Source organism: Melanerpes formicivorus, unplaced genomic scaffold, assembly GCF_026170545.1.
Source record: "Melanerpes formicivorus ecotype bairdi unplaced genomic scaffold, bMelFor1.0.p_v2 SCAF_40, whole genome shotgun sequence".
NCBI lineage: Eukaryota > Metazoa > Chordata > Aves > Piciformes > Picidae > Melanerpes > Melanerpes formicivorus.
This window is the reverse complement of record NW_027142392.1, coordinates 1,789,891-1,816,344: the sequence shown is the minus strand read 5'-3', so window position 1 is coordinate 1,816,344 and position 26,454 is coordinate 1,789,891. Positions and strand designations below refer to the sequence as shown.

Below are 26,454 nucleotides of genomic sequence, written 5' to 3'. Positions count from 1 at the left end.
CCAAATTCAATCACTTCTGCTATTACCTTTCATTGCTCCACTTGTAACTTGTCCTATTGAGCTTTTTTTGAGGTTTCCACTCTCATAATCAGGTGATTACCTGAAAATCTCTACTTCAGGATTAAAAAAGAAGTTGCATGCCATTGTGGTAGAGAAACAAACTTCAAAGTATAAAAATCCAGGAAGCAAATATAAGAAAATGATAGCGATTATGTTAATGGCAATTGCCACAAAATAATAAATCCTGCTTCTGTAGTTCTTGTGACAATCCTAAGACATTTTCTGGCAATTTTAGGATATTTGGGGATGTCTACCTAGTAGGAAGCATTATGCATACGTTTGGGTCTGCGTTTGTTTCCGTACTGGTGGCCACTCTAAATCCGCTTTACCTCCGTGTTGCCACTGTATATTGCTTTGTCACTAAACCAGATTCCTCTTGGGAAATCTAACCTGAGTAAACAGACTCAGTCACTTCCCAATGGTTTGCCTGTAATGTCCTTGAATTATTTTGTGCAAGTTCATAGTGATAAGGATCGAAAATTTAGTCCCTGCCTCTTTGCTTTTGCCTTTTATTGCTTTATTTTCTTCACCCCAAAGGAGGTCTTCAGGGCATGCACCTCCTAGCTACCAAGTCTCAGAGAATTCTTCCTAGTCTCAGAGCAATTGGGAGGGATCACTTGTTCAAAGAATGAGCTCTTGTGCCAAGATCTATATCTAAGATCTTAACCCAAACGGACAGCTGCAACCACCAGGCTTTTAGAATACAGTAAATATTTGCAGAAGAAATGCTGGCTCAACCTTGATTAGACTAACAGATGAGTGCTTTTAATGCTTTTTGCAGCCAGGTTTGGTCAAAACACCAATCTAAATTACTTTATTTTGCCTACAGACGACTTGGTCCTGATCACCAGCCTTTGATTCATCTGCCTTCTGCAGCAGAGATTTGTTTCTGTATGTTCATTATACTGCCTTGTAGAGGCTAATTATGCTCTTTCATTTTGCCATGACAACTTCTTGGTGCTTTTCCGTTGTTAATTCTGTTTGGGAGGGCAGGGAACATGCAGTATGTCAGCCTAAAAGCTCAGGACTGACACAGTTGGTAGATCTCTGCCTGCATGTACAGGCCTGATGCCTTCCCAGAAGAGATTAAACAAGGGAAAAGTGGGGTTTGGATCTTCAAATAGCACTTTGTTTCCCCTCTCTCAGAAAGCAGGCAGCTGCAGAGAGGAGCAGACCCCACCACTTGCTGTTGTAGTTTGTGTCTCAAACACAGGGAGAAAACAGTATCTGAGCTGCTCAGGACAGAGTGTCTAAATTTAATGTTATAATTGGGGGCCAGAACACCAAGTTGAATTTGGTATCTCTTGGAGGTGAAAATAAAACTCTTAGGGAAGTCTGAAACACCTAACACTGCTGAATACTAAGTGTTAGCCTGTAGACACACAGAGTGCTTCTACCCCCAGGTGTTATTTAACTTCTGCAGCATTCATGATCATTCAGGGATAGATAAATGCATAAATAAATAAATAAATAGTGCAGATAGTCTGAATGCCTGGAAGACTTTACCCTAAGAGGCAACAGTTCTGGTAAAACTTCAGCAAAGTGGACTACTGACAACTCATCAAATTAACTTCATGCAGAAGCCTGTGAAGGATTCAGACCTAGAAAGACTTAGCAGGTCAAGAGCTACAAAACCCTAGATACTCCAAAAAGGACAGCCTTTGTGGCAGAGGATGTGTAACATTTAAACACAATCATACTGTTTAATTGCCAACAGATTTTTTATTATCCACATTCACTCCTCATACGTGGCATGCTGTTCTTGATAATAACAATGCACAGTTACACCCTCAACAAAACTGCTATCGTTCCCTCTAGAGTATTAGAGTGATTAGAGTCACTAACCGCTCACCCAGCTATTTCACAGCACCTGATTCATGGCAATTATGTGCATGTAAATGTTTAGCCCTTGCTAAATTCCAGATAATACTATGTACAGATTTGTAAGTGATCACCAGTTAGAGCCCTGTAATTCAAAACTCATTTTGGAAGACAAAGCCATTGCAGCATCTTTTAAGACCCGTGATGATATTATATGGGCAACAGAGACCATAACAATTTGTAACTCTCTCCCACAGCAGAAATTCTTTGAATTGTTCTTCTTTGTGTCTAAGTGTACTTGCATGTAACTTTCATAGCAGCATCAAGGCTTTCATTTTGCACATGCAATGGTAGGAAATCCATCACAGTAACTAACAAGTCTGTCAAACTTTAAAGCATGCCTGTTGTCTTCATTAAATGTAATTTAATGACATGACATCAGAAGACAGATGGAGAGAGAATAAAGAATAGAGCTGGTTTGGGTGTTTTTTTTTCCTGAGGCTGGTGAGAACCTAAATTCATTTACTGCCAACTGCAGGGGATAACATCATTTCTGGATAAGAGGCAATCGCTCTTCAATGAGATTGTCTTTGAAAATGCATGTGTTTTATACATCTGGTTGTCAGCTGAGATTCCATTTCTCTTTGTATTGTGTTGATGTTAAAAAACCTAACAGTACAAACCACTGACTTTTTCACTCTTTTATTTTCTTTTCTTTAAAACTGGTTGTTTTCTATAAACAGTTTAGGTAGAAATCCCAGAGAGACACATAAGTCATTTCGAACCTGAATGATTCTATGGTACAAGAGAGATACAAGAAAAGCTGGCACTAATGGCTAGGGGGGGAGGTTTTTCTATTTTTTTCATTTTTTCCTGTAAAAAGACTTGAGATCTGCATGAACTACTACTTTCCTACTTCTGGGAAGTATATGATAACAGAAAACACTGGAAGGTTGAGGTTTTCCAAATCACAGCTTAATCACAGTACCTTTTGAATCACAGGTACTTACTTCTACAAGAGGTGGAGGAATTTTGGTGGGCTTGGCTTTAGTAAGCCCTTGAAAACACAGAAAGCCTTAATTTTCTTCTGGCAGAACTGTTCTGAGAAATACCTAACTGGAATTGGTCACCCACTCTTCCTCCTCTAGCTCAGCAGAGTTTTCTTTCCCCTAACACTATTTTACAGAATATCACAGTATCACAGTTTCACCAGGGTTGGAAGACACCTCAAGGATCATCGAGTCCAGCCTGTCACCACAGACCTCATGACTAGACCACGGCACCAAGTGCCATGTCCAATCTCCTCTTGAACACCTCCAGTGATAATGACTCCACCACCTCCCTGGGCAGCCCATTCCAATGGGCAATCACTCTCTCTGCATAGAATTTCTTCCTAACCTCCAGCCTAAACCTCCCCTGGTGCAGCTTGAGACTGTGTCCTCTTGTTCTGATGCTGGTTGCCTGGGAGAAGAGTCCAACCCCTTCCTGGCTACAACCACCCTTCAGGTAGTTGTAGAGGGCAATGAGGTCACCCCTGAGCCTCCTCTTCTCCAGGCTAAACAATCCCAGCTCCCTCAGCCTCTCCTTATAGGGCTTGTGCTCAAGGCTTCTCCCCAGCCTTGTTGCCCTTCTCTGGACACATTCAAGTGTCTCAATGTCCTTCTTAAACTGAGGGGCCCAGAACTGGATACGGTACTCAAGGTGTGGCCTAACCAATGCAGAGTACAGGGGCACAATGACCTCCCTGCTCCTGCTATAGGAAAATCTCTGCTTAAGCACCTCTTTTGGGATCTCATTCTCACAAAGTAAATAGTTAAAAGAAAATCCTACTCCTTGCAGGCTCTGATAATATTCAGCTGACTTCAACAACATGCATGTTCATTCGGTTCACAGGAAGGTTTGGTAGGGGGTTTCTTTCTACAGACAATAGGTTATAAAGCAGAAATGAGAATGTAGCCATATGTCATCTTCTGTACAACACATATCATAAACACTTGGAGAAGAGGAGGGTCTGGGGTGACCTCATTGCCCTCTACAACTACCTGAAGGGTGGTTGTAGCCAGGAAGGGGTTTGTCTCTTCTCCCAGGCAACCAGCACCAGAACAAGGGGACACAGTCTCAAGCTGCACCAGGGGAAGTTTAGGCTCGAGGTGAGGAGAAAGTTCTTCACCGAGAGAGTCATTAGTCATTGGAACGGGCTGCCTGGGGAGATGGTGGAGTCACCATCCCTGGAGGTGTTCAAGAGGAGACTGGATGTGGCACTTGGTGCCATGGTCTAGTCATGAGGTCTGTGGTGACAGGTTGGACTCGATGATCCTTGAGGCCTCTTCCAACCTTGGCGATACTGTGATTCTGTGATACTGTGATACATGCAGCCCATCCTGATTATCAGATAGCTCTGGTGGAAAGAGCAGGCACTATACCTACTGCTTCAATCCAGCTTTTGAAATGTGATAGGAAAATTATGTTCTTTCAACAGAGGAAAAACATAAAAAGTAGAGGAGATACTGGATGCATTTGACACTTAGTATGAAAGCAATAAAACTGCCTTCCCAAACATAATCTTATAACACTCATTCACATTCAAGCCAGGTATTCAGGAGCTGTGTTTTCATAAAAATCTGGGAAGATTTGAACACATTTCACAACTATTTAAACTCATTGTTTATAGACAGGCAGACATCCCATATGCTTAAAACGAGTGAGGCTGTGTGATGTAGGCAGCAGCAGGTCTTCTACGTTTGCAGAGGGTACCAACTGTTTAATTATCTGTGAGGTTTACCCTGGAGGGAGAAGCAGAAGTCAGGAAACCGCAAGGGCTCTGTTCATGGCGAGGCTGCCAGAGTAGTCCCCAAAGAGACAGGAGGGGTTTGAGGAATGATAACATACAGGGAAAGCTGGGAAAGATACTGAGAATCTATACTCTCAGTGGATGAACTTCACTGTTTCATAAATTTATAATATGAGCTTTTGCTTGAAGGTACCTCTGAGAAAGAGATTACAAAGCCTTGATGCTGGGCCACTGCTGTTACTAAATCTGACAGTGGTTTTGCGTTGTGGTTGAGTGTTTAAAGATCCCAGATTATGCATGTTTGAGTCATATGCAATAGAAGCAATTATTTTGTGGTTTCACTGTTTTCCTGAACTTTTTCATTCTCCTCCACTCGCATTTTCTTATGCAGAGAAAAATATATGTTGCATAGAAAACAGACTAATATATTTGACACACACAACCCCCTCAAAAAAAAATATTTTCCTAATTTTATTAACTTTTATTGCCAACAAATTCCACAAATACACACTTTAATAAATTTATTTTCCCTCTCTGACCTCAATAACATCAGTGACAATGTGCTTCATAATTGAGGAAGGCAACAGAGCATGAGATCACTGTTTTTCTCTTCTGGTTATTCTATTTGCCTTTCCCTTTTACATCCTCTCTGTTATTCCTGTCATCCAAGACTGCCCTTTCATTAGTAATTCTAGGAAAACAATAAATATGCACGTCATTTATGTGGTGAGTTAATGATGAACAGTTCCTCGGTGCTGAATGTCTGTAGTCTCGCTGATGGACGAGACAGGATGTTCTCTAGAGGAGAGGAAATTATGTGCAGGTGAGTTGCTGAAAGAAAGCTGGGAGGCTGAAACATTTGGTGGGGAGAATGAAAGGAGAATGAAAGGAGGTGTTTAAGGCCAGCTTGGATGAGGCTCTGGCCAGCCTGATCTAGTGTGGGGTGTCCCTGCCCATGGCAGGGGAGTTGGAACTAGATGATCCTTATGGTCCCTTTCAACCCTGACTGATACTATGAAATCACCAAGGTTGCAGGAGGACAAGTGCAGGGGAAAGGACTATAAAAAGCAAAAAGAGTAGTATTCTACAATGAGACATAGAAAGAGGTAGAAAGGAGGGAAGGAAGGAAAGAGGGAAGGAGAGAGGGAGGAAAGGAGGGAAGGAAGGAGAGGAGGGGAGGGAAGGAGGGAGGAAGGGAGGGAGGAAGGAAGAAAGGAAGGGAGGGAGGAAGTTAGTTAGTTAGTTAGTTAGTTAGTTAGTTAGTTATTTTGTGGTCATGTAGCATCACAGTTACTGTGAGAAGTCACATCATGCCTTACTGGATATTCAGCTGTGTGTTAGCATGTGGTAGCATGCCCTGCGTTCAAAATAAAACAAAAGCAGAATATGTCCTGCTATTAGGCAAACTTTCAACAAGTATAATGTACCATGTCTTAGGTTGTTCTCTAAAAAATGTACAGCCCTACATTCCTTGCTGTGTTATTTAAAATTGCATCCATACTTTCCCCCACCTCATGAAAAAAAAACTCAATACATATCTATCTTGCACTTATAATTGAATAAACAAGCAGGATTGTAATGCATTGTTAACTTATGGCTACAGAATCACTGTGAAAATTCATCTGTAATTGAAATTTGCAAATAGCAGGGTTTGTTCAACCAGTTGGCATCTTGGAACAAGTGGTTATGGATTTTGATGGTTATTTTTTGGTTTTAATTATACCTATTTGCACTCATAACTGCATTATGGAAATGAATGTAAAATGCTTTTCTGCAATTACTTGTAGACAGGCAGAAGTTGGTCTCTTCTCCCAGGCAACCAGCATCAGAACAAGAGGACACAGTCTCAAGCTGCATGAGGGGAGGTTTAGGCTGGAGGTTAGGAGGAAGTTCTACACAGAGAGAGTGATTGCCCATTGGAATGGGCTACCCGAGGAGGTGATGGAGTCACCATCACTGGAGATGTTCAGGAGGAGACTTGATAGGGTGCTTGGTTGCATGGTTTAGTTGATTAGGTGGTGTTGGATGATAGGTTGGACTCGATGATCTTGAAGGTCTCTTCCAACCTGGTCTGGTCTATTCTATTCTATTCCATTCCATTCCATTCCATTCCATTCCATTCCATTCCATTCCATTCCACTCTACTTTTCTTCTTCCAAGTCACTCTTTTTTTGCTGTAAACCTCCAAAAATATCAGTTGAAGGCACTGTTGACAATTTTTTAGTTTTGACGGTAAGTTTGGGGGCAAAAAGCAGGCTGAGAAAGGATATTTCTTTCTCTGCGGAACATGCAGCCTGAACTGGAAAGCAGAAGCTGCCTTCCATTTCTATCAGCATTCTCAGCTTTAACTAAAATTGAATAAGCTCTAAGGTAAAGGTGGAATTTAGCCCACCCATATGATTCATGTATTTGGGGAATGTAGATACCTACCCACTGAGCAGTGGCCTGAAATCTCCACCTTTTCTTTTTTCAGTAGCTCATGTAAGTCATTGCCCTCTGATTGATTTTCTAGGAGAGAAAGTTGTCATCTCTCAGTGCTTATCCTCTAGATCATCTGATCACCCTCACCCACTCCCCTTTTTTATTTTCGCATCAGTTCAGATTGATTCCCTTTTGCACTCAACAGGAACAATTCCTAGCACTACTTTTACATGACAAGAGAAATGATTTTGCAAATGACTGGAATACTTGCTTCAGCCGTTAGGTTGATATGTGCTTCCTAAAAGAGTTTGATTGAGGGAATATTGCTTCTGTGTTTAATATTTTTATCCAGCCCTGACAGCAGAGAAGCAATTGACAGTATAAATGGTGATAGCACTGTCAAGTGAATTAAGATACATTGTGCCTGGTTTGTCAACATTTATGATTTATAAATACATCTTTGTACCTGTGAAAAGGAAGAAGGCTATGAGCTAAGGGTGACTTATCTGCAAGACAGAAATTCTTGTTGCTGTGAAAAGAAGAAAAGCTATTTCTGCTCCATACTACATTAACTATTCTAAAATCAGGATAACTCCTCTGAAGTCAGTTACACTCACTAGTGTTTGGAGCTACGCAAATTAAAACAGGATGTGATCATTTGTTCATAAATAGCTTTTGTTGGCATAGAACACAGAACACAAGAAGGATTAAACCATACTAATGTATTCTAAATATGCAATATCATCAGGGAAATAAAGAGATAATTGTATCCATAGGTATATTTCAAAGATGCAGAAGCATAGTTTTGCATTTGCAGGCTGACACATCTGCAACTGCACAAATGCACAGGGAATTAGAATATGTACAGCATCATGACTGAAAAGATGGGGAATCCTTTATTTTTCAGACATATGCAGTCTTAAATGAAGGGAAATGAAACCAAAAGAGACACCTTGTACAAGATTATCTTGATGATACTAGGTCAGAAAAAGGAGCCATGACTTTTGCTTGACAGAAACACACTTTATTGAAGTTTTCTTTGCCTTGGTGTGAGCATTGTGGTGTCTTTTACTGTCTTCTCTTTTAATAGCAGCACGATGCACACAGTTTTGTTCTTAATATTGCAGAGAAGGCATGTGTTTGTGGGTAACTATTCTGCCTGTTTACAGTGCCATTAGGAAACCGCTGACTCCACCAATTTGCAGGCTCGTTTAAACCTTTCTCTGCTTCCAACTTGCTGAGTATTTGATATTCAACACTGTGCCAGTGATTTCTTGCCCTCTCTGTAACACAGGTTGTTGGGTTGCTAAGGAATGACTCTCAAGAGGTTAAGGGCCCTGCAGTCACCTCAATCTCAGTGCCAGTGATTGTCTCTGCTAATTTTCTGCTTCATGTTTTATACCACAGCACTGACCAAAGCTTATGTCTGTCCCTTGGCATGCATAAGTGTCAGCAATTATGGCTGTAGGTGGAGAGATGTATTGGTCACTTTCCCAGTTTAATGTCTTCAACACATTATTACAAATGAAACATCATCATTCAGCTCATTAAAAAAAAAAAAAACAACCACCAAAGCCAAGTGAGATCAGTTGGAAAATCAGAAGATTGTTTGTTTGTTTCTCCCAGGTCATCTTTTCCTTGTTGTTGGTTCACAGCCTTTTCAATATGCATACAGGACAAGCGCTTCATAGCCAAGAGGGCTAAACCCCCAGATCTCTAGGGGTCTCACATGATGTCTTGCATCCATGGGCTGTTAACTCAGTAGTCACAGTGAAGAACGCTTAACCCCAGGAGCTACAGCATGTTGCCTTTGTTTTGCCACAGCTTCATTTAGAATTTCAAAGAAGGAAAAAGACATGGATATAAATAAGTATCCACATTAAGATTTCCCAAAGCTTTAAGCCCAACCTGTCTTACTCCATAAAGGTCAATGTCTACAGACAAGGTCCGACAGTGCTGTTCCTCTTCTTTTACTTTAATGAATAGCATGGAAAGATAGATGTCTTTTCTCTGTGACCAGCGCTTGAATTCTGTTGGCTTTCTTCAATGAGACTAAGTAATGGGGAAGACAAAAAGGAAATGAGCCCCTTGCTCTGTTGAGAGCTCATAGTAGCCCATCCACCTCTAGTACCTCTGGGTTCTATTCTTACCTTGAAGGTCAAGTATCTGTTGCTTACATCTTTGCCGGTGGTCCCTGTATGTACAGAACTGGCACTTTCCCTCTCCATATGAGTGGTACTTCCATGCAGAAAGGCTTTTTTGCCACTGCAGACAAATCCCAAATAGTCTGTAGGGAAAGCAGAGACTCTGTCCTAGCAGCTGCTGAAGTCCCCAGCACCCATATCACAGGACATGGATTTAGCTAACAGGGACGTCCTTGAATTCTGGTGATTTCATTTACACCAAACTCAGAATAGAAATGTAAGCAAATCAACTTCTGTTGCCTTGTCAGCTGTGTTAACAGGTTGCACTGTCAAAGGCCACAATATGTTTGCAGCTTGTATCCAGCCATGGGATCAGTAACCTTTTGGCAGAGATATGGATGGGAAGGACAAATTGGATAATGCTTGCTCCAGCTAAAGCCGTGTGTGTGCCTATTTCAGAGACTGCCTGTTGTGTAACCTACAGAATACCTGCAATTACTTCTTATCTCAGTAGGAGTGGATGGTACAGAACTAAACAATGGGAAAATGCAACACTACAACCTTCTAGTACCTGAAGAGGGATGGAGAGAGACTGTTTACAAAGGCCTGTAGTGGTAGGATAAGGCTCAATGGTTTCAAACTAGAGAAGAGCAGATCTAGGTTGGATGTTCGGAGCAAGTTCTTTACCATGAGGGTTGTGGAACACTGGAACAGGTTTCCCAGAGTGATACCTGAGGCTCCATTCCTGGAGATATTCAAGGTGTGGCTTGACAGGGCCCTAAGCAACCTGATCTTGTTGAGGATGTCCCTGCTTACTGCAGAGGGATTTGGACTGGATGAGTTTTGGTGGTCCCTTCCAACCCAGACTGTTCGATGATTCTATGACCTAACTTTAAGGTTAGAGGCAGCATCTGTAACAGAGCTGCTTAGATAGCTTCACCTGTAAAACACTATATTAGAACCACAGGAGCAGGGAGGTCATTCTGCCCCTGTACTCAGCACCTTGAGTCCTGTGTCCAGTTCTGGGTCCCTCAGTTTAGGAAAGATGTTGAGTTGCTGGAACATGTCCAGAGAAGGGCAACAAGGGTGGTGAGGGGTTTGGAGCACAAGCCCTATGAGGAGAGGCTGAGGTAGCTGGGGTTGCTTAGCCTGGAGAGGAGGAGGCTCAGGGGAGACCTTATTGCTCTCTACAACTACCTGAGGGAGGTTGTAAACAGGTGGGCGTCAGTCTCTTCTCCCAGGCAACCAGCATCAGAACAAGAGGACACAGTCTCAAGCTGTGCCAGGGGAAGTTTAGGTTGGATGTTAGGAAGAAGTTCTTCCCAGAAAGAGTGATTGGCCATTGGAATGTGTGTGCTGCCCAGGGAGATGGTGGAGTCACTATCACTGGAGGTGTTTAGGAGGAGACTTGATGGGGTGCTTGGTGCCATGGTTTAGTTGATTAGATAGTGTTGGATGATAGGTTGGGCTCGATGATCTGAAAGATCTTTTCCAACCTGGTTAGTTCTATTCTATTCTATTTACACATGAAATTCCACACTCTGAACACCCAGTAAGGGGCCAGAAGTCCTTATTATGTCCTACGGGCCAGAGCTGAGTTGCCACAGAAAAATAAAGCTGCCCTTCAGCTTTACTCTATCTGATGCAAAGTGAATTATTCTCTATCAACTTCATGGTCTTCAACCTTGAAAAAACGAATTTATCTGGTCTTTATGCAAATTGAATGAATGTCACTCCAGGTGAAAGGTCTCATGTGACAGGTCTTTTCAATTTAATCGTTGTTCTTCAAATTGCCTGTTATCTTCTACTTAAAAACATCAATTGAATATTAAGCATGGGCTTACTGCAGCTATTAATCATGCAGCTAAATAAAACCACTAGCACGCTGTGAATAGCTGTAAGTAAAATAATAGCTTTGCTACCTGGCACCTCTTGGTTCCATGGAGACTGGTTACAGAGTGAAAGACAAGGTATAAAAGCTGCTGCATCGTTTAGGGAAAAGTTTGCAGGCATTCTGTAAAGGTACAGCAAAATGATAGCTATGCAAGGTGTAGCTGTTATTACTTAACCTTATTTTGCCTCCTTTGTCACACACAATTCCCCTGCTGCTGGGTTCCACTGTCTCACAGCTATTTTATTTAATAAGTACTTCATATAAAATATATATAGGGCTTTCTTTTCTCAAACAAATTACCAACAAGACTATAGTTGGTTTGGTGAGCCTCATGGTCTTGGTGGTCCAGTATTATCTAGATAGAGAGTATAACTTATCACTTGCATGTGGGCACTCGCATCTGAGGCAGATAGAGCAAGGGCAGAAATTGTCCCCTGACCTACTGCTCCTTTCATAGATTTTTCTGACAGTTGCAGACAGGGGAAATTGCAAGCCTTCCAATTGAAAACACTGGAATGAAATGGTTACTGAGGTAATTTAAGCCTGCCCATTCTATTTTTCCTCTGCTTTTCAGTGATCAACCTCTGAAACACAGCAAAGGGAAGTAAAAGGAGAAAGAGGCATTATATACCAAAAAAAAAAACCAAACCCAAAGAACTCTAGAATTCTCAACCCATTCTTGCAATGATGCATCCAGAAAACCTGAAGATATTTTGCTCAGTGTTCGAGAGTAAAAATTATCCACAAGTCCATTCCCTGTGAAGACAAACTCCATTACTATGTAGCTACCATCTTTCACCTCCCTATTTTTTTGTCCTTTCTAATGCTCTCCTTTCTACCTTTCTGCTTTCTTATTTAAAGTTTCTCCCCTTTTTCTTTTTTTTAATACTTTCTTCATGCTTCTCATCTTTATCATTCATAATTTCCCTCCTCAGGCAGGTGAAAAACTCAGGGTTTGTGTTATTAGGCCTTCACGAGGTAGAGTGCAAATCCCTTGTGACTTTTCGATGCCGACCGCTTTTTCAGATGTGTGAGATAAACTTCATTGCCATTTGTTGATAATGGAATGCAAAATTAGGAAGCTCAATCTACAGTTGACTTTCTAATTGACAGCTCAAAACCAGTTTTCCCCTGGACCTTTGCAATTTCCTACCTGTATTTTTTTCCCTCACTGCTTCCTGTCTTTTCCCACACAAGCATGTATATTCCGTTCTGAACCTGAGAGGAAAGGCATCTCTGTATTGCTGTTCCTTGCATCATTCATTTTCCTAACTTTTTTCCTTTTCTCTTTACAATGAAAGACTTGCTATCTCAAGGACCAAAAGGCCAAGTCTTTCCATGTTTCTCATCAATCAAGTGTATTGGTTTTTTCTCTGCTCACCAACTCACTAATTTACCAGACTTTCCTATATTTGAGTCCTTCTAGTCTACTGGATTTGCTGTTAGTCCAGCAAAATAGAGGGCTCTGGTATTAGTGTGCACGCCCCATCTGATCACTCAGAGAGTTACACTATAAGGATCTTCTGATTACAGAGCTGTCATGCTATGTTAAATCCTTGCTGTATGCACTATCAACTGCTTACTGTTCTGCCTGCCCCAGACTTTACATTCCCAAATACTCTGCCGTGGTAGCTCTCAACAGCATTGAACAGCATCATGTGCAACAGTGTAAAGTTATGGGAAACGAAGTGGAAGAACGTTAAATGTGAGAGTAAGGTGAAATTAGCACAAACTCTTTAATCAATACATAATTTTGTATAAACCAGTTCATTCTTGTTTTTCTGTGTTTTTCCACAGTGGTTATGTCTTTGATTATGATTACTACAGAGACGATTTCTACAATCGGTATGTGTGGTTATATTTTTGTACATCCAACGCCATTCCTACTGTTTGTTTATAATGTAAGCACATCATTTGGTTAGGCAGGTCTGTTCTGATTTGAGCTGTCATTCATTTCATTATTTCTATTGTGTATCGGAAGAAGACTATTTGAATATATGACAAACAGAGAAGAGTATCGCCATCAAATATATGCTGATTAAGTATCTCTTTTTGGTCTTATCTTTCTCTAAGAGCTTTTGGGGCATTTTCTGTGCTGAATAGTTTAATGGTAGCTTAATCGCTCAGTTTTTCTTCCTACAGAGGTTTTCTAGGCTTGCATTCACTGGAACATAGAGCAGCTGTAAAATTCTTCAGTAAGACACTCATGTCTTTGTGTATGAAAAGATGGAGAATGCCTCCTGAAAAACATGTCTTTCAGGAACATTTAGAAGTCTAGAAGGACCTTGAGGGAAGCAAACCTACAAGTTAAACACCATGTGTGTTTCTGTAGGAGAAAAAGGAGTATGGATAATTAAGAAGACAGAGACTTGTGCCTATACATTTGCACTGCCCAGCTCAGCACTGTGAGATTTATTCAGTCAGATGCAGCAGAATCACTGTAACACAGGGTGATGTGGATGATCATGGATAACCAACTGTGATCCAGCAGTGCTGTGTCTATGCATGACAGTAGCTTGATTTAGCATAGACCAAGGAGTCTAAGGGGAGCAATGCATTGCTCCACCAGCCTCTTCTAAATCTGAGATTCATTTTATGAAAAGTGATGGACAAGAGCAGGAGGGCAATTTAGACCTGGAGTTGAATTATCACTGTAGGAAAAATGTAGAAACAATTATTTTGGGGGTGTTGATTGGTTGGTTGATTGGTTGGTTGGTCTTTTTGTTGTTGGGTTTCTTGTGTTTCTTTGTTTGGTTTCCTGGGATTAATTCAAGTCGAGCTACTAGTTTTGCTCTTGCATGTAAATGGCTGCTCACTTTGGACAGAGATAATAATAGCAATTTGTGAATGTATGGACTAAACCCCACTAATGTAATTTAATTCTGCTCAGTCCAACCTTGAGAGTAGGTGTAGCTCATGTCCTGCAAAAAGTTGGATTCCACAGGCTTGTGTTTGTTTTCCCCAAGGTTATTGCTTTGAATTTCTTCAGTGGATTTGTTTGTTCCTAAACAGAGTGCTGATTCTGTTATATGATATATGTGTCATCAGTTTTTCCCCCCCCATTCTGTATATTACAGGTAGCACAAATTAACAACTTTAATGGTTATGGAAACATGACCAAAAAGACTACTTTACAGGACATTGAAGGTTGTTTCTGTGGAACTTGGTGTCTGTCTTTGTGATTGTCTTACTTTGAAACACTGATGACAACTAAATGTGTCACTAAAGCTATCCTATAGTATAATTTTCTAAACTTCTATGGTAAAAAATTTCAACTATGAGGATGGCCTCACAAGGCTGGCCATGCTGATACAGAGTCAACAAAAAATCTTGGAAAGTTAAAAGTCTCTGTAAGATCCAAGTTAATGGAAGTGGAAGTTGAAAAATTCTTTATGATAGGCATGGGAAAGAAAATCCTGTGGGGAGTTCAGTGTGTTATTCACATACCTGCAGGGAGTATGAATTAAGAGATCTAGTCATGAGTCTTTGAATTGCTGAACTTTTGATGTTTCTGAATTTCTGTGGTTTGTCTCAAACCATAGCTCTTCTTTTCTAATACTCATTAATTTTCCCAGCCTCCCTGAAAAACATACCTATCTTATCTGAACTAAAGCAAAGGGAGGCAGCAGTGGTTAATGGTGTAAAATACAATCTGTATGAAGACAGACTTACAAGATCTGGACTACCCAGTTTAGAAGAGTGGGTGGCAGAAAAGGCACTGTCATATGCACATTAATGTTTGTTGGGACAAATACTTACTTTAGAACTGAGCATTTCCCTTTATCATTTCTTGTATTACAAGCACGAGGAAAACAGGCAGCACACTTCAAAACTGAGAAGAACAAAACAACACAACATTCTTTTAAACAAAGCATATCATTGAAGCCTATAGAGCTTGATACAACACCAAGTCCAAAAGTTTTGCATAATTTAGGAAGAGTATCAAAAGTAATACTAAGTAACAGTCCTTTTATGTATTGAAACACAAACAAAAGGAATCAGAGTTTTTCAGTTCACTACATTATCTAAAGATGAGTTGTTGGAAGCTAGGGGAAAAAAAAGATATCTTTGAAGCAATAATTGCATAATGATTTTTTGCATGAGAGCTTGTAGTCCTTCTGAAACATTATTTTCCTATTAATGTGAAGCAGGACAACGTGGCCAACCTGCAGATTATCCAATGTGATAAAGGATGAGTGGCAACAAATAGTATTTCTATTTAGAATCCCCCCAAATGTTTTCATCTTTATCTTAATGCACAAATGTTTAGTTATGCTCACATTGGCTAGAAATTGCTTAGTGAGTAAGAACTTTCAAGGCTGTGGGGGGTTACAGGATCTCTGTGATAGGTTTTGCAGGCAGCTTTAGAAAGGGAGGGAGCTGGTTACATTGTTTGTAGTATGACAGTACAGATAACAATGAGGATCGCAAGATTCGAGCATTAGTTGTTTACTTGCTAGAAAACAGGCTAGAAGACTTTGATTTTGCTCCTTGTTAAGCATGCTGTTAAACACTGTGGTGAACAAATTACTGTTTCTCGTGTGTGTGTTTTCAAATCTGTCTGCCCAGCTGGGTGACAGCAGTCAGAATTGTGACAATTACACATGCAGTTATAAATTTCCATAATTACTAGTTGCAAGTATCATTTGAAAGAAACGTGAGAATGCTTTGAGAGAATGTTGCTTGTCCCTCTGCTTCAGTCTCTGAACTAGAAATCTTCATGTTCTGAACTTTCTTCTCCTGACCTGTTGTGTTCAGAGCCCTTAGCTTTTATGTTCTAAACATATCTGTAGCTTTGTTTACTTTTTCTCTGGCCTGCATTTTCTTCCTACATAGGTTAGTTAGCTGCTGTTGATAACTGTGTTTTTAGGTCTGGGGCATTCTCTTTGGGAAGACAAGTTCATTTAGGTTGGAGAGTAATTTTTACTGGTGATTTTGGTTTGAAAAAGTACTTTTTCTTGTTGTGGTGGTGTTGTTTGTTGGGGTTTGTGTTTGTGTGGATTTTTTTGTTGGGTGGTTTTTTTTTATTCCTCCTGCTTGGGTATTGTAGTGATTATAGATTAATTCATTCTCCAACAAAGAAAACCTATATTGGGACCTCTTTTCTGCGCATTCAGGAAAGACATACAAGTTCCTCAGAATAAAGACCCTTTTCCTATTTTGCAAACTGCAGGGTATCTCCTTGTGATGATGGTTGGCTTCAGAAAAAAAATTTCTTTTTCTGTCTTCAAGGATAGCAGATAGAAAAATAGAACTGAAGCTATGTAATAGAGGAGCTGAAACAACACCACAGCAAAATGTACCACTGTTAGTTGTCTGCAATGAGATTATGTGGACCTGTGGAAAGCAGGTTGTGTATTTTCCATACTGCAAATAACAGAATTTCACTATGCATTAAACTACACCAAAAGGACTTAAACTACACCAAAAATATGAGCTATGCATTGGTCTGTGAATGAAATCTGAATATGGCTCTTAATGTGCAGAGGTCCTTGAAATCTAATTTGGTTGTGATATAAAGTGATTGTGGTTTCAAAGGGTAATTTTCTCAAAGATAACATGAATACTTAGTTGACAGGGCTTCCATAACAGGAAATCATGGAAGGCTTTATGGACACTAGCTGACCTCATCTTTTCTAGGTTGTTTGATTACCACGGCCGTGTCCCCCCACCACCCCGTGCGGTGATTCCACTGAAGCGTCCTCGTGTGACTGTGACAACCACTCGCAGAGGCAAAGGGGTTTTCTCCATGAAAGGAACATCACGATCCACCTCGAGTGGGGCATCTTCCTCAGGATCCAAATGTGAGTTGCTCATATTAGTTGGATATTATCAAAACAATGATACCAGTAATTTCTGCAAGTAGACAGCTTCCACTATATCGTTCTCTTGGACTTGTTTCCTACCCTCAGCCTTTAGCTTGAAAAAAGATCGGTTTGATTACCAAAGCTGCCTTGTAAGTCAAAGAGCACACTGCTGTAAGTAACTTTTGAAAGAAATACCTTCAACAGCATTTGACCTATTCCCTTAGCCTCAGAAGAAGCCTGTTTAAAATCTGTCATCCCAATTGTTTATACACTATGAGGTTCTTGTGAACAGCTGATAAAAAAACAGCAAAGTTAATAATCTTGTTATAGGCTGATTTCTGTTGAGACTTCAAGGTTGTATGTGAGCTAGTGGAGGGTGGGCTGGGGGGCCCAAGGGAGGCTGGGTTATGTGTGCTTTCTTTGCCAGATTACTTTGATGGTAAAAAGAGGAAAAGTGTCTTTGCTTGTTCTAAAGGGAGACCAATTTGGGGTTATTCATTCCTTTATTGACTTGACCTTAGAAGAGCTGATGAATAATTGGCATTCCCTTCTCCATGCTCACCAAGCTCCCCACCCTATAATATGTCCTGGGTACTTCATCTTCCTCTTCGTGCATCTTTCAGCACCCACCTGCCTTCCCCTGCCCCTTATGTGGAGTGATACTGTCCTTGGAAGCGTCACTGGAAGAGGAAGAGAAAGATCAGGTAGGGATCAGATAGTAGAAAGAATGAAGGGACTTCAATAAGACACTTGCAGTACCAGACTAGCAACAAGGTATCATGTTGCCTTACACACATCCATGAAATACATGACTCTAACAGCAGTACATCTTACTGGAGGAGGAGTCTAGTAGGAACAGTCTTTTGCAATCAATTTGCCTTAAGAACACAAATTACTTTCAGAGATATATTTCTTTTAATATGTTTTTGTTGTTATTGTCCAGAACAAGAATTAACTCTAAAAATCTCCCAGATAGCTGAGGACCTTAGTATATCCCAATACTTGTCAAGGAAGTCTCTCACATGGCAATCTGTATAGTCATTGTAGTCAATCAGAGAGAGCATATTACATTAACATGTAGTTATCTGATCCTCACAATAATCATCACATTTTCTTTGTTGTTCATTCTGCTTTTCAGAAATAGTTTTGTAATACACTCTCAGGACTTAAATAATGCATAATGTCAATTACAGGACTCAACCCTAATCTGATTACCCATAGCCACTTGCTTTAAGACCTCCAAAACACTGCGCAACATGGCAAATGTTGCAGCCCCTGTAAATTGTTTAATAGACGTGCAGTCAGGAGTGTAGAGATCCTGACAGTGTTATACACTTCAGTGTGGTCATGTATGATGTGGCTTCAACAAATGTCAGTTTTGGAGCTCCAGGTAACATGATCATCTCTGAATCCATCTCCTTAACACTAAAGATAGAGCTACATCACTAAAAAATGCCGGCTGATGTTCTCAGCCCTGTTGGGTTTCCACTCTCAATTCTCCACGATAGCAATTGTAACAGAGCTGCAGAGACCATTTAGGGTGCTGGAATAAATGGCAAAACTGTTCTTTCTGCATGTGGCACACCTTTAAATGGAGCAGGACGCACCATATACAGGCTTTCATATGCTTGATTTCCTCACAGAATTACTTCCCTTTTTGACAAGTCAAACCAACCCGTCATAAAGGTAGAAATATGATTTTATTGACTTGGACAGGAGTATAATCAGCTTATTTTAAGATGTTTATCAGAGAAATAGCCAAGTCATTCTCTGAGGGGCTTCAAGTTGTGAAATGTGTGTTTTGTGGCTTCATTTCCAATTTTCCTGGAAAAGTTGGTTATATTGAACTGTGGGATGAAGCAATTTAATGTTTTGTTGCCCCTTACTCTACACTGTTAATCTGGACCCCTTAAGCTAGTGCATTGTTGATTCTAATTATAATTTATTACCAGTTAAATAAAGGATCTCTTCAATAAGGAGAAACATAGTTTGTGGCAAGGAAGCTGTTTTGTTTTTTTAATGAAATTTGTTTAAGGTTCAGAATTAACTCTTTCATAATGGTATTGCCTATGCTTGAAAGATTTCACTCCATATAGCAAAACTGTCATGAGATCATATCTCCTAGCAGATTTTCCAGATGGAAGTAGAAACTATATAGGCATAACTGTTCTCATAGCTGCTCCCTACACGCAAGCTGGATCCAGAAAACAGACCCCTACATGCAGTAGTAAAGGTCAGAGCACAGGAGACCCCTCAGTGAAATTACTGAAATTAGAAGGACTCACTTCTGAAGAGCAGCAGTCCAAAGACAGACTGCCATGGCACACAGCAAAGATGTTAAAAAAACATAGTACCAAAAATGCCTTGCTCACTGATGGGCACAACTGTAGTGTACTAACACCTCACTTTACCAAAAAGTGGGAAAATGTGTTCTAAGTTCTAAGTAAATGTCCTTGGGGGTGTTTAAGAGCAGGCTGGATGAGGCTCTGGCCAGCCTGATCTAGTGTAGGGTGTCCCTGCCCATGGCAGGGGGGTTGGAACTAGTTGATGCTTGTGGTCCCTTCCAACGCTGAATGAAACTATGAAACTAAGTTGCCTTCCACAACACAGAATACATCAGGAGGATTTGATTTCTTTCCTGAATCTATGATTTTTCAATGATCAGGTGACAATGTTTTGGTTTCTTTTTTTAACCACAAAGCCTAAGAAATAATAAACCAACCTTTCCATGTCATCAAAAGTAACTAACAAAGCGAAACACGGGTGTGGAAACTACACCTAGTAGTTTTTTCACATTAAAGGTGCAAAGCAGATCCAGATTGCTATTTAGGGGCTGCCTATCTTGCTGACAATATAGAAACTGAATCTTTTGGTGTGTGCACTGAGCTATGCAAAATAAGAAAACAGGAAGAAAATACTGTGCAGATTTTTTTTTATGCCTTCTGTACTTGACATTTAGGAGTGGACACTTAAGATGTCAAAATATGTACTGATTTAGTCATTTAAATTAATTCATTTTGACTTGTGTTGTTTCTTATATTTAGTTTCATCAGTTTAACCCATTTTTCAGTGCAATCTGAAGTAACACAATATGATAAAATAGATCTTAAAGATGAAGGGCTTAGAGAAAAAATAAATCTGAGTTATGTTTTGTGGAAGAATCAATTTGTTGTTACAGCCAAAACTATTTTGCAAATAGAGCTGTAATTCAGCATCAGCATTTGCATTTCTAAAATTGTCTTTGACCTCTTTGACCTGTTTTGACCTGGTGGAGAGTTCTGGAAAGAGTCACTGAACCTAATTCCTTACTGGTACAAGTAGCCACATTATCGAAGCCCTTAAGTTTCATCTTAAAGCTAGTTGTTTTTTTCTGATTTCTAGCTGAATTTTGTTTCTCATTTCATACAACCATAGAATGTTTTGGGCTGGAGTGGACCTCCAAAGGTCATCTAGTCTAATCCCCCTGCAGGGAGCAGCAACATCCTTCATTAGATTGGGTTGCCCAGAGCCCTGTCAATCCTGACCTTGAATATCTCCAAGGATGGTGCCTCAACTACCTCCCTGGGCAACCTGTGTTCCACCACCCTCATGGTGAAAAACATCCTCCTACCATCCAACCTAAATCTACTCTTCTGTAATTTCAAACCATTGCCCCTCATCCAATCACTGCAGGCCTTTGTAAACAGTCCCTTTCCAGCCCCCTTCAAGTACTAGAAGGTTGCTATTATGCCTCCCTGGAATCTTCTTCTCTTCAGGTTGAACAACCCCAGCTCCCTCAGCCTGTCCTCATAGGAGAGGTGTTCCAGCCCCCTGATCATTTGCATGGCCATCTTCTCAGCCTGCTCCATCAAGTCCATGTTTTTCTTGTGTTGAGGGCACCAGAGCTGGACAAAGTAGCCCAGGTGAGGTCTTATCAGAGCAAAGTGGCAGAATCACATCTATCGATGTGTATGCCACGCTTCTTTTGAGGCAGCCTAGGATGCCATTGGTCTGCAAACACATGCCATTGGCTCGTGTCCAGTTTCTCATCCACTAGAACTCCCGAGTCCTTTTCCACAGGGCTGCTTTCTATCACCTCATTCTCCAGCCTGTATTGATAATGAGAATTGTTCCAGCCCAGGTGCAGGACCCTGTACTTGGTCCTTGTTGAGCCCCACATCCATTTGTGCTGCCAACACTACCCTGGCTTAAAACTTTTATTTCTTTTTACCTTCTTCTGTCAAGGGCAAAGAAGCAAAATTTCTGTCACACTACAGGCTTTCCATTCTTATGGTCTTCATGGCCCTTCTTCCCATGTACCTCTAAAAGTCAGTGGTTCAGCCTGTACACATTCCTCCAGATGAGCTCTCACCAGGTGCTTGTGCAGTGGTGTGGTACTTCTCCATTTTTAAGAAATACATTATTTGACACATCCTAGCACTGCATTTTCTTTCTATGGTTGCATTATAGTGAAAGCCCATCATCAACCTGAGATTGCAACCACACCCAAGGATAGTAATACATTATTTGATACATCCTAGCACTGCATTTTCTTTCTATGGTTGCATTATAGTGAAAGCCCATCATCAATCTGAGATTGCAACTACACCCAAGGATAAGTCTGTCATCCTTATTCAGTTGATAAGCTTTAACGTTAAGAGTAGGAATTTTACTGTAAGCCAATCAGTTGTAGATTTTTTTTCCCCCCATGCAATTACACTTAATCATTTTTTTCCTAATGTAGCATTCCTAAAACCTGCCTGATTCCTCCTTTCATTCCAGTTCACTCTGAATAGATAATACCTCCTGATTTCATGCCATCACCAAATCTCACCTGTTTGTTTACCTTTTGCCTCAAAGTTTTTGAAAATATTTAACCATTTTGTTGCCAGTGCTTAAGGAATTTGATTAGTAATTTCTTTCCCTTTCAGTGCATGCATTTCTGTCACCTGCTGGCCTTTGTTTATCTGCTAACAGAGAAAAAAAAAAAAGTAAGCTATTTTATTTTCCTATTCTGTTGCTCAAAAGCAGATGAACAGATATGTTGGACACATGCAGCTCTGCTTTCGTGTTTGTCAATAGTTTTGTTTCTTGCCTGAGATCAATGTAAAAATAAACAAGTGAAGTTTTAAAGGAGAATTTGTGTACTCAAAGCAGGATATCCGAAATGTAGTATTTGCAGTATCTACAGTTTGACTTTGTCATAACACTGTGCTTAGAGAGCCCTAAAGTTCTTTCAGAGCTTTATACAGCAGAGTCACAGAATAGTTGAAGTTGGAAGGGAACTCTGGATCTCATTTGATCCAACTGCCCTGCTCAATCAGGGTCACCTACAGAAAGTTTCCCAGGACTGTGTCCAGATGGCTTTTTGAGTATCTCCAAAGATGGAGACCCCACAACTCCTCTGGGCCACCTATGCAAGTGTTCAATGACCACCATCAAAAAAAAAACCCCAGAAACAAACACCAAAAGCCACTCTTTTTCTGGAGTTTAGATGGAATTTAACATGCTTTAATTTCTGCCAATGGTCTTCAATGTGTTTGGGGGCACTACTGAGAAGCATCTCCTATGTCTTCTTCCTTCCCTCTTGTACTGGGCAGCCCAGAACTGAACACAGTACTCCAGATGTGGCCTTACAGTTGCTGAAGTAGAGGGGGGTGTAAGTTTTGGTTACAGTTAATTTTCTTCATAGTAGCTACTGTGGGGTTGTATTTGCAATTTGTTCTGGAAACAGTGTTGGTCACTCACAGCTGTTTTAGGTCCTGCAAAACAGTGCTGACACAAAGTCAAGGCCTTTTCTAACCCCATACCACCATACCAGCGAGTAGGCAGAGGGTACATAACAACTTGGGAGGGGATACAGCCAGGACAGCTGACCCCAACTGACCAGAGAGATATTCCACACCATAAAGCATCATGCTCAGCAATAAGCTAGGAGGAAGATAGGCTAGGGTGGGCAGGGGGGGAGCACTGCTTGGAATTTGGCTGGGTATCAGTCGATTGGTGGTAAACCATTTCTTTCATTTGCATTACTTGTGTTTCCTGGATTTTATTTCTCTCTCCTTGTTATTTTTCTTTTCATTGCAATCATTTTTGTCTCAGACCACAGTTTTTCTCATTTTTACCCTTCCAGTTCTTTTCCACCCATCCTGCTGAGTGTGAGTGAGTGGCTGCATGTTTCTTCCTTGCCAGCTGGGGTTATACCATGACAAGGGAAAGGATTATCTCCTCCAACTTGCTGACCACACTCTTGATGTTCAGGATGTTGATGGTCTCCTTTGTCACAAGGGCATGTTGCTGGCTTGTGTACAGCTTGCTGTGCATCACAACCCTTCATAATTTGTCTTTAACAATTGTGCTTACTACAGAAAATCCCAGTACAATATAACTGAGTGGAATTTTTCTAGAGGAATTATTCTGAAGATTTCTACAGTTCTCTGTAAATTAAGACAATAAGTTGCTTAATTAATTACATCATTGCAATGCTGGAAATAAGGCAGAAATTTGGAACTTGCTAAAAACATTTACCCCCTTTTTTATCCCCCAGTCTTTTTTTACTGTTAACTTGAAGTAATTGACTGTACAATGGAATCCCCTCATTAACTGTGAATGATAAGTTGTAGATTCAGTGACCAGAGCTTGAGGAAACAGTTTTGGCATAGGTGACTTTTGTGAGGTAGCAGTAAAACTTCCCAGTCCTTTATTAACATCTTTGTTAATGAGTCCTCACTGTTGTGTGTTTTTCCTTTGGTGCAGCCTTCTTCCCAGACTGATTTCTTACTGGGATGCCACAGGGAAGCCCCTGTGAAGCAGGAGTTTTGACTTGAGTTGGACAGTAACCCTGCACATGTGCCTGCTTCCTTACCAGACTAAGAAGTGCAACTCTTTTGTGCTTTGCTTTTTAGACTGGGAACAAATACCATTGGGTCCTTGTGGGGTGTGCTTCTGACTTCTGACCTTTTAGCTTTGGCAGGCTTTTGTTTGCCAGCCAAAGCAACACCTCTAACACAATGACTTGGCCACTCGTGATGTGTTGCCAGCTGGTTTCACAGCTGTTTGCTACAAAGACTTAGCATTCCCCATTGGAGAGACGTACACCATTTCACCCTAGAATCTGTACCACCTTGCTGCTCCAGCATGGAGCAGTCACTGCTCCTGGGGAATCAGCAACCTTCTGAATATACAGTTGTCAGAATCATAGCATTTTGTAATAGATGTGGGGGATTGGACAGTGACCCATTATTTCTCTAGGAACATTTTCATGCCTTGCTCTCCAAATATACAGACCAAATGCTGTAGAGCATGTAAGTGTCTAGCACAAAGGTTACTTCTAAGTTTTGTTCCCTAAGTCCTACCATGCATTCAATATGAGATCAGAGGTTTTAGCATATGATAGTGTGCAATATAGTTTCCAGTATAAGCACATGATAAAACAAGTTCATTACCACATATAGCAACCTATAACTTTTAGCTGACTTGTTACAGCGGTAGTGCATGTGACCCGAGCACTAAGATAAAATGTCCTGGTCTCAGCCTCAGTGAATGTACTCCAAGTTTGCAATAAGGCCAGTTTTGAACCAAAGACTTACTTATAACCACTGAGGCAGGTGGCAACTTCTCTGCACACCTCATCATCATATTTTGACTGTCCGATAAAATACACCCATGAGATTCCATGATCAGATAACATGCCCAAGAGCAAATGAACAGGGCTGACAGGGCAACATGCAGCCAAGAGATCCTATGGACAGAAAGGGAACTCGTCCTTCCCTGTGGCAGATTGTCCCTTTCCCTGGGCTCACAGAGGGCACTCACATTGCTCTGGATACACACATCAAAGTCAATGCACATCCTCCTTCTGCAACAGTAAGGATGGATGTAATAGGCTCAGTGCTCTCTATTGCTGGTTCCTCACAGCTTAAGGTGATGGTCCATTTCTTCCTACAAGAGCTGGAAGAGTGACAGATGTGTTACCTACTCCTGATATTTATAAATGGTTTTATTTTCCCATGCTAGCACAGAGTTTCCATTTTCTCCTCTTGGCCGTTTCAACATGATATCCTAGCACAGAGAGGGCAAGTGAATTTTTGGACTATCTTCTGAGCATAAAAACATGTCATGATAATACCATAGGAATGAGGTCATTCATGAGTGCTTCAGTGTTGTTTCTTCTGATGTTAAAACACCTCCAAAACAGTTATTCTTTCAGCTCTTCATTTACAAGCATTGTCTACACGTCCCTGGATGTGATCATGCAAATAACTATTTTAATATGTTATCAACAATTGGGAAACAAAAATGACCAGAACTGAAAGCTTTGGAAACAGTAGTTGCAATGAAGCTGTTGACTGGATCATAATACAGAATTTGTTACCTTTCAGAAAAAAAACACCTTACACCTACTGTGAGGGAGCTTTGGTTTATTGTCATTGCTATTACAAAATAGTTCAGCAAAATAGCATTGCAAGACTGTGAACTGTCTGTCATATCTATCATATCTATCATTCTTTCACTATGGGCTGTTTTTCAGCAGAACTTACTTGGATTTGTTAAGAATGACCTTGAGATGTTTTGCCTTGAAATGCTTGTTACAGGGCAATACACCTCACATAACCTCTTGCCATTAGGACTTAGAAGCCTGTGCTCCTAGGATTCATCAATGTTTGTTTTAAACGTTAAATCTCTAAAAATAGTGACATAAATGACAGAGTAGACTTTGTACTGCAGAGGAAAGAAGAGTGTTTTGTTCATGGGGTGCTGCAAATATGGCTTGTTTCATGTTTTCCATCTTTGCTTTCTTTTCACAGTGAAATCAGATGAGTTGCAAACAATCAAGAAGGAATTAACCCAAATCAAAACAAAAATTGACTCCTTGCTAGGGAGACTGGAAAAGATTGAAAAGCAGCAAAAAGCTGAAGCAGGTAGGTGAAAAGTAATTTGTAGTCAAATGAATTAAATTAGAACTTAGTTATCAGTCAAGCAGACAGACCAGAAAGAATGGAAACCTTCCAGAAATTTTGCTCCATAATCAAGCCTAAAGAAAGGTAAATTAACTCTCAGGAAGAACTATTGTGAGAATGAGTTAATATTCTTCACAGAGCATTCAACATGGTTTCAAGATTATTTTTTTCCTTTGGTATCATGTAGTAGAGAAAAAAAGAAAGAACAGATTCTTATTAGATCTTCTGGAAGCAAAACATCACTAAAAAAAATGACTGAGCAGAATTAAGTTAGAGGTCATTGACCATGGGGATGCTTGTGCTGTCCACATTAAGAATAATTAGATGGACTGTATCAGGAATTATTGCCTGGGCAACAGGCAATAGGCACAATCTGCAGCAAGGGAAATTCCTGTTTGAAATAAGAACAAAGAGATGCAACTAAGCAGTATAACAGGTTGTCCAGAGAGACTGTAGTAGCTCCAGCTTTGGAGACTTTCAAAACTCATTGGGCCAAGGTCCCTTGGAGTTGGACCAACCTTTGAGTTTGGCCCTGCTTTGAAGACAGGCTAGATTTGGTGGGTCCACAGATCCCTTC

General features: G+C 40.6%; 1 protein-coding gene across 12 annotated transcripts in view; it reads left to right on the top strand.

Annotated features, from left to right (window-relative positions):
- Nucleotides 1-26,454, top strand: part of RALYL (RALY RNA binding protein like) — a 484,769-nt gene that overhangs the window by 435,027 nt on the left and 23,288 nt on the right. For 6 of the 12 annotated variants that reach the window (XM_068158540.1, XM_068158546.1, XM_068158538.1 and 3 more), the window contains 5 exons: nucleotides 12,929-12,976; nucleotides 16,772-16,935; nucleotides 17,562-17,642; nucleotides 21,849-21,908; nucleotides 25,725-25,838. In XM_068158540.1, coding sequence (XP_068014641.1) covers nucleotides 12,929-12,976; nucleotides 16,772-16,935; nucleotides 17,562-17,642; nucleotides 21,849-21,908; nucleotides 25,725-25,838 — 467 coding nt within the window. Of the gene's footprint in view, nucleotides 1-12,928; nucleotides 12,977-16,771; nucleotides 16,936-17,561; nucleotides 17,643-21,848; nucleotides 21,909-25,724; nucleotides 25,839-26,454 lie in introns of those variants that run through there. The other 6 variants (XM_068158548.1, XM_068158545.1, XM_068158547.1 and 3 more) reach the window with 5 other exon arrangements.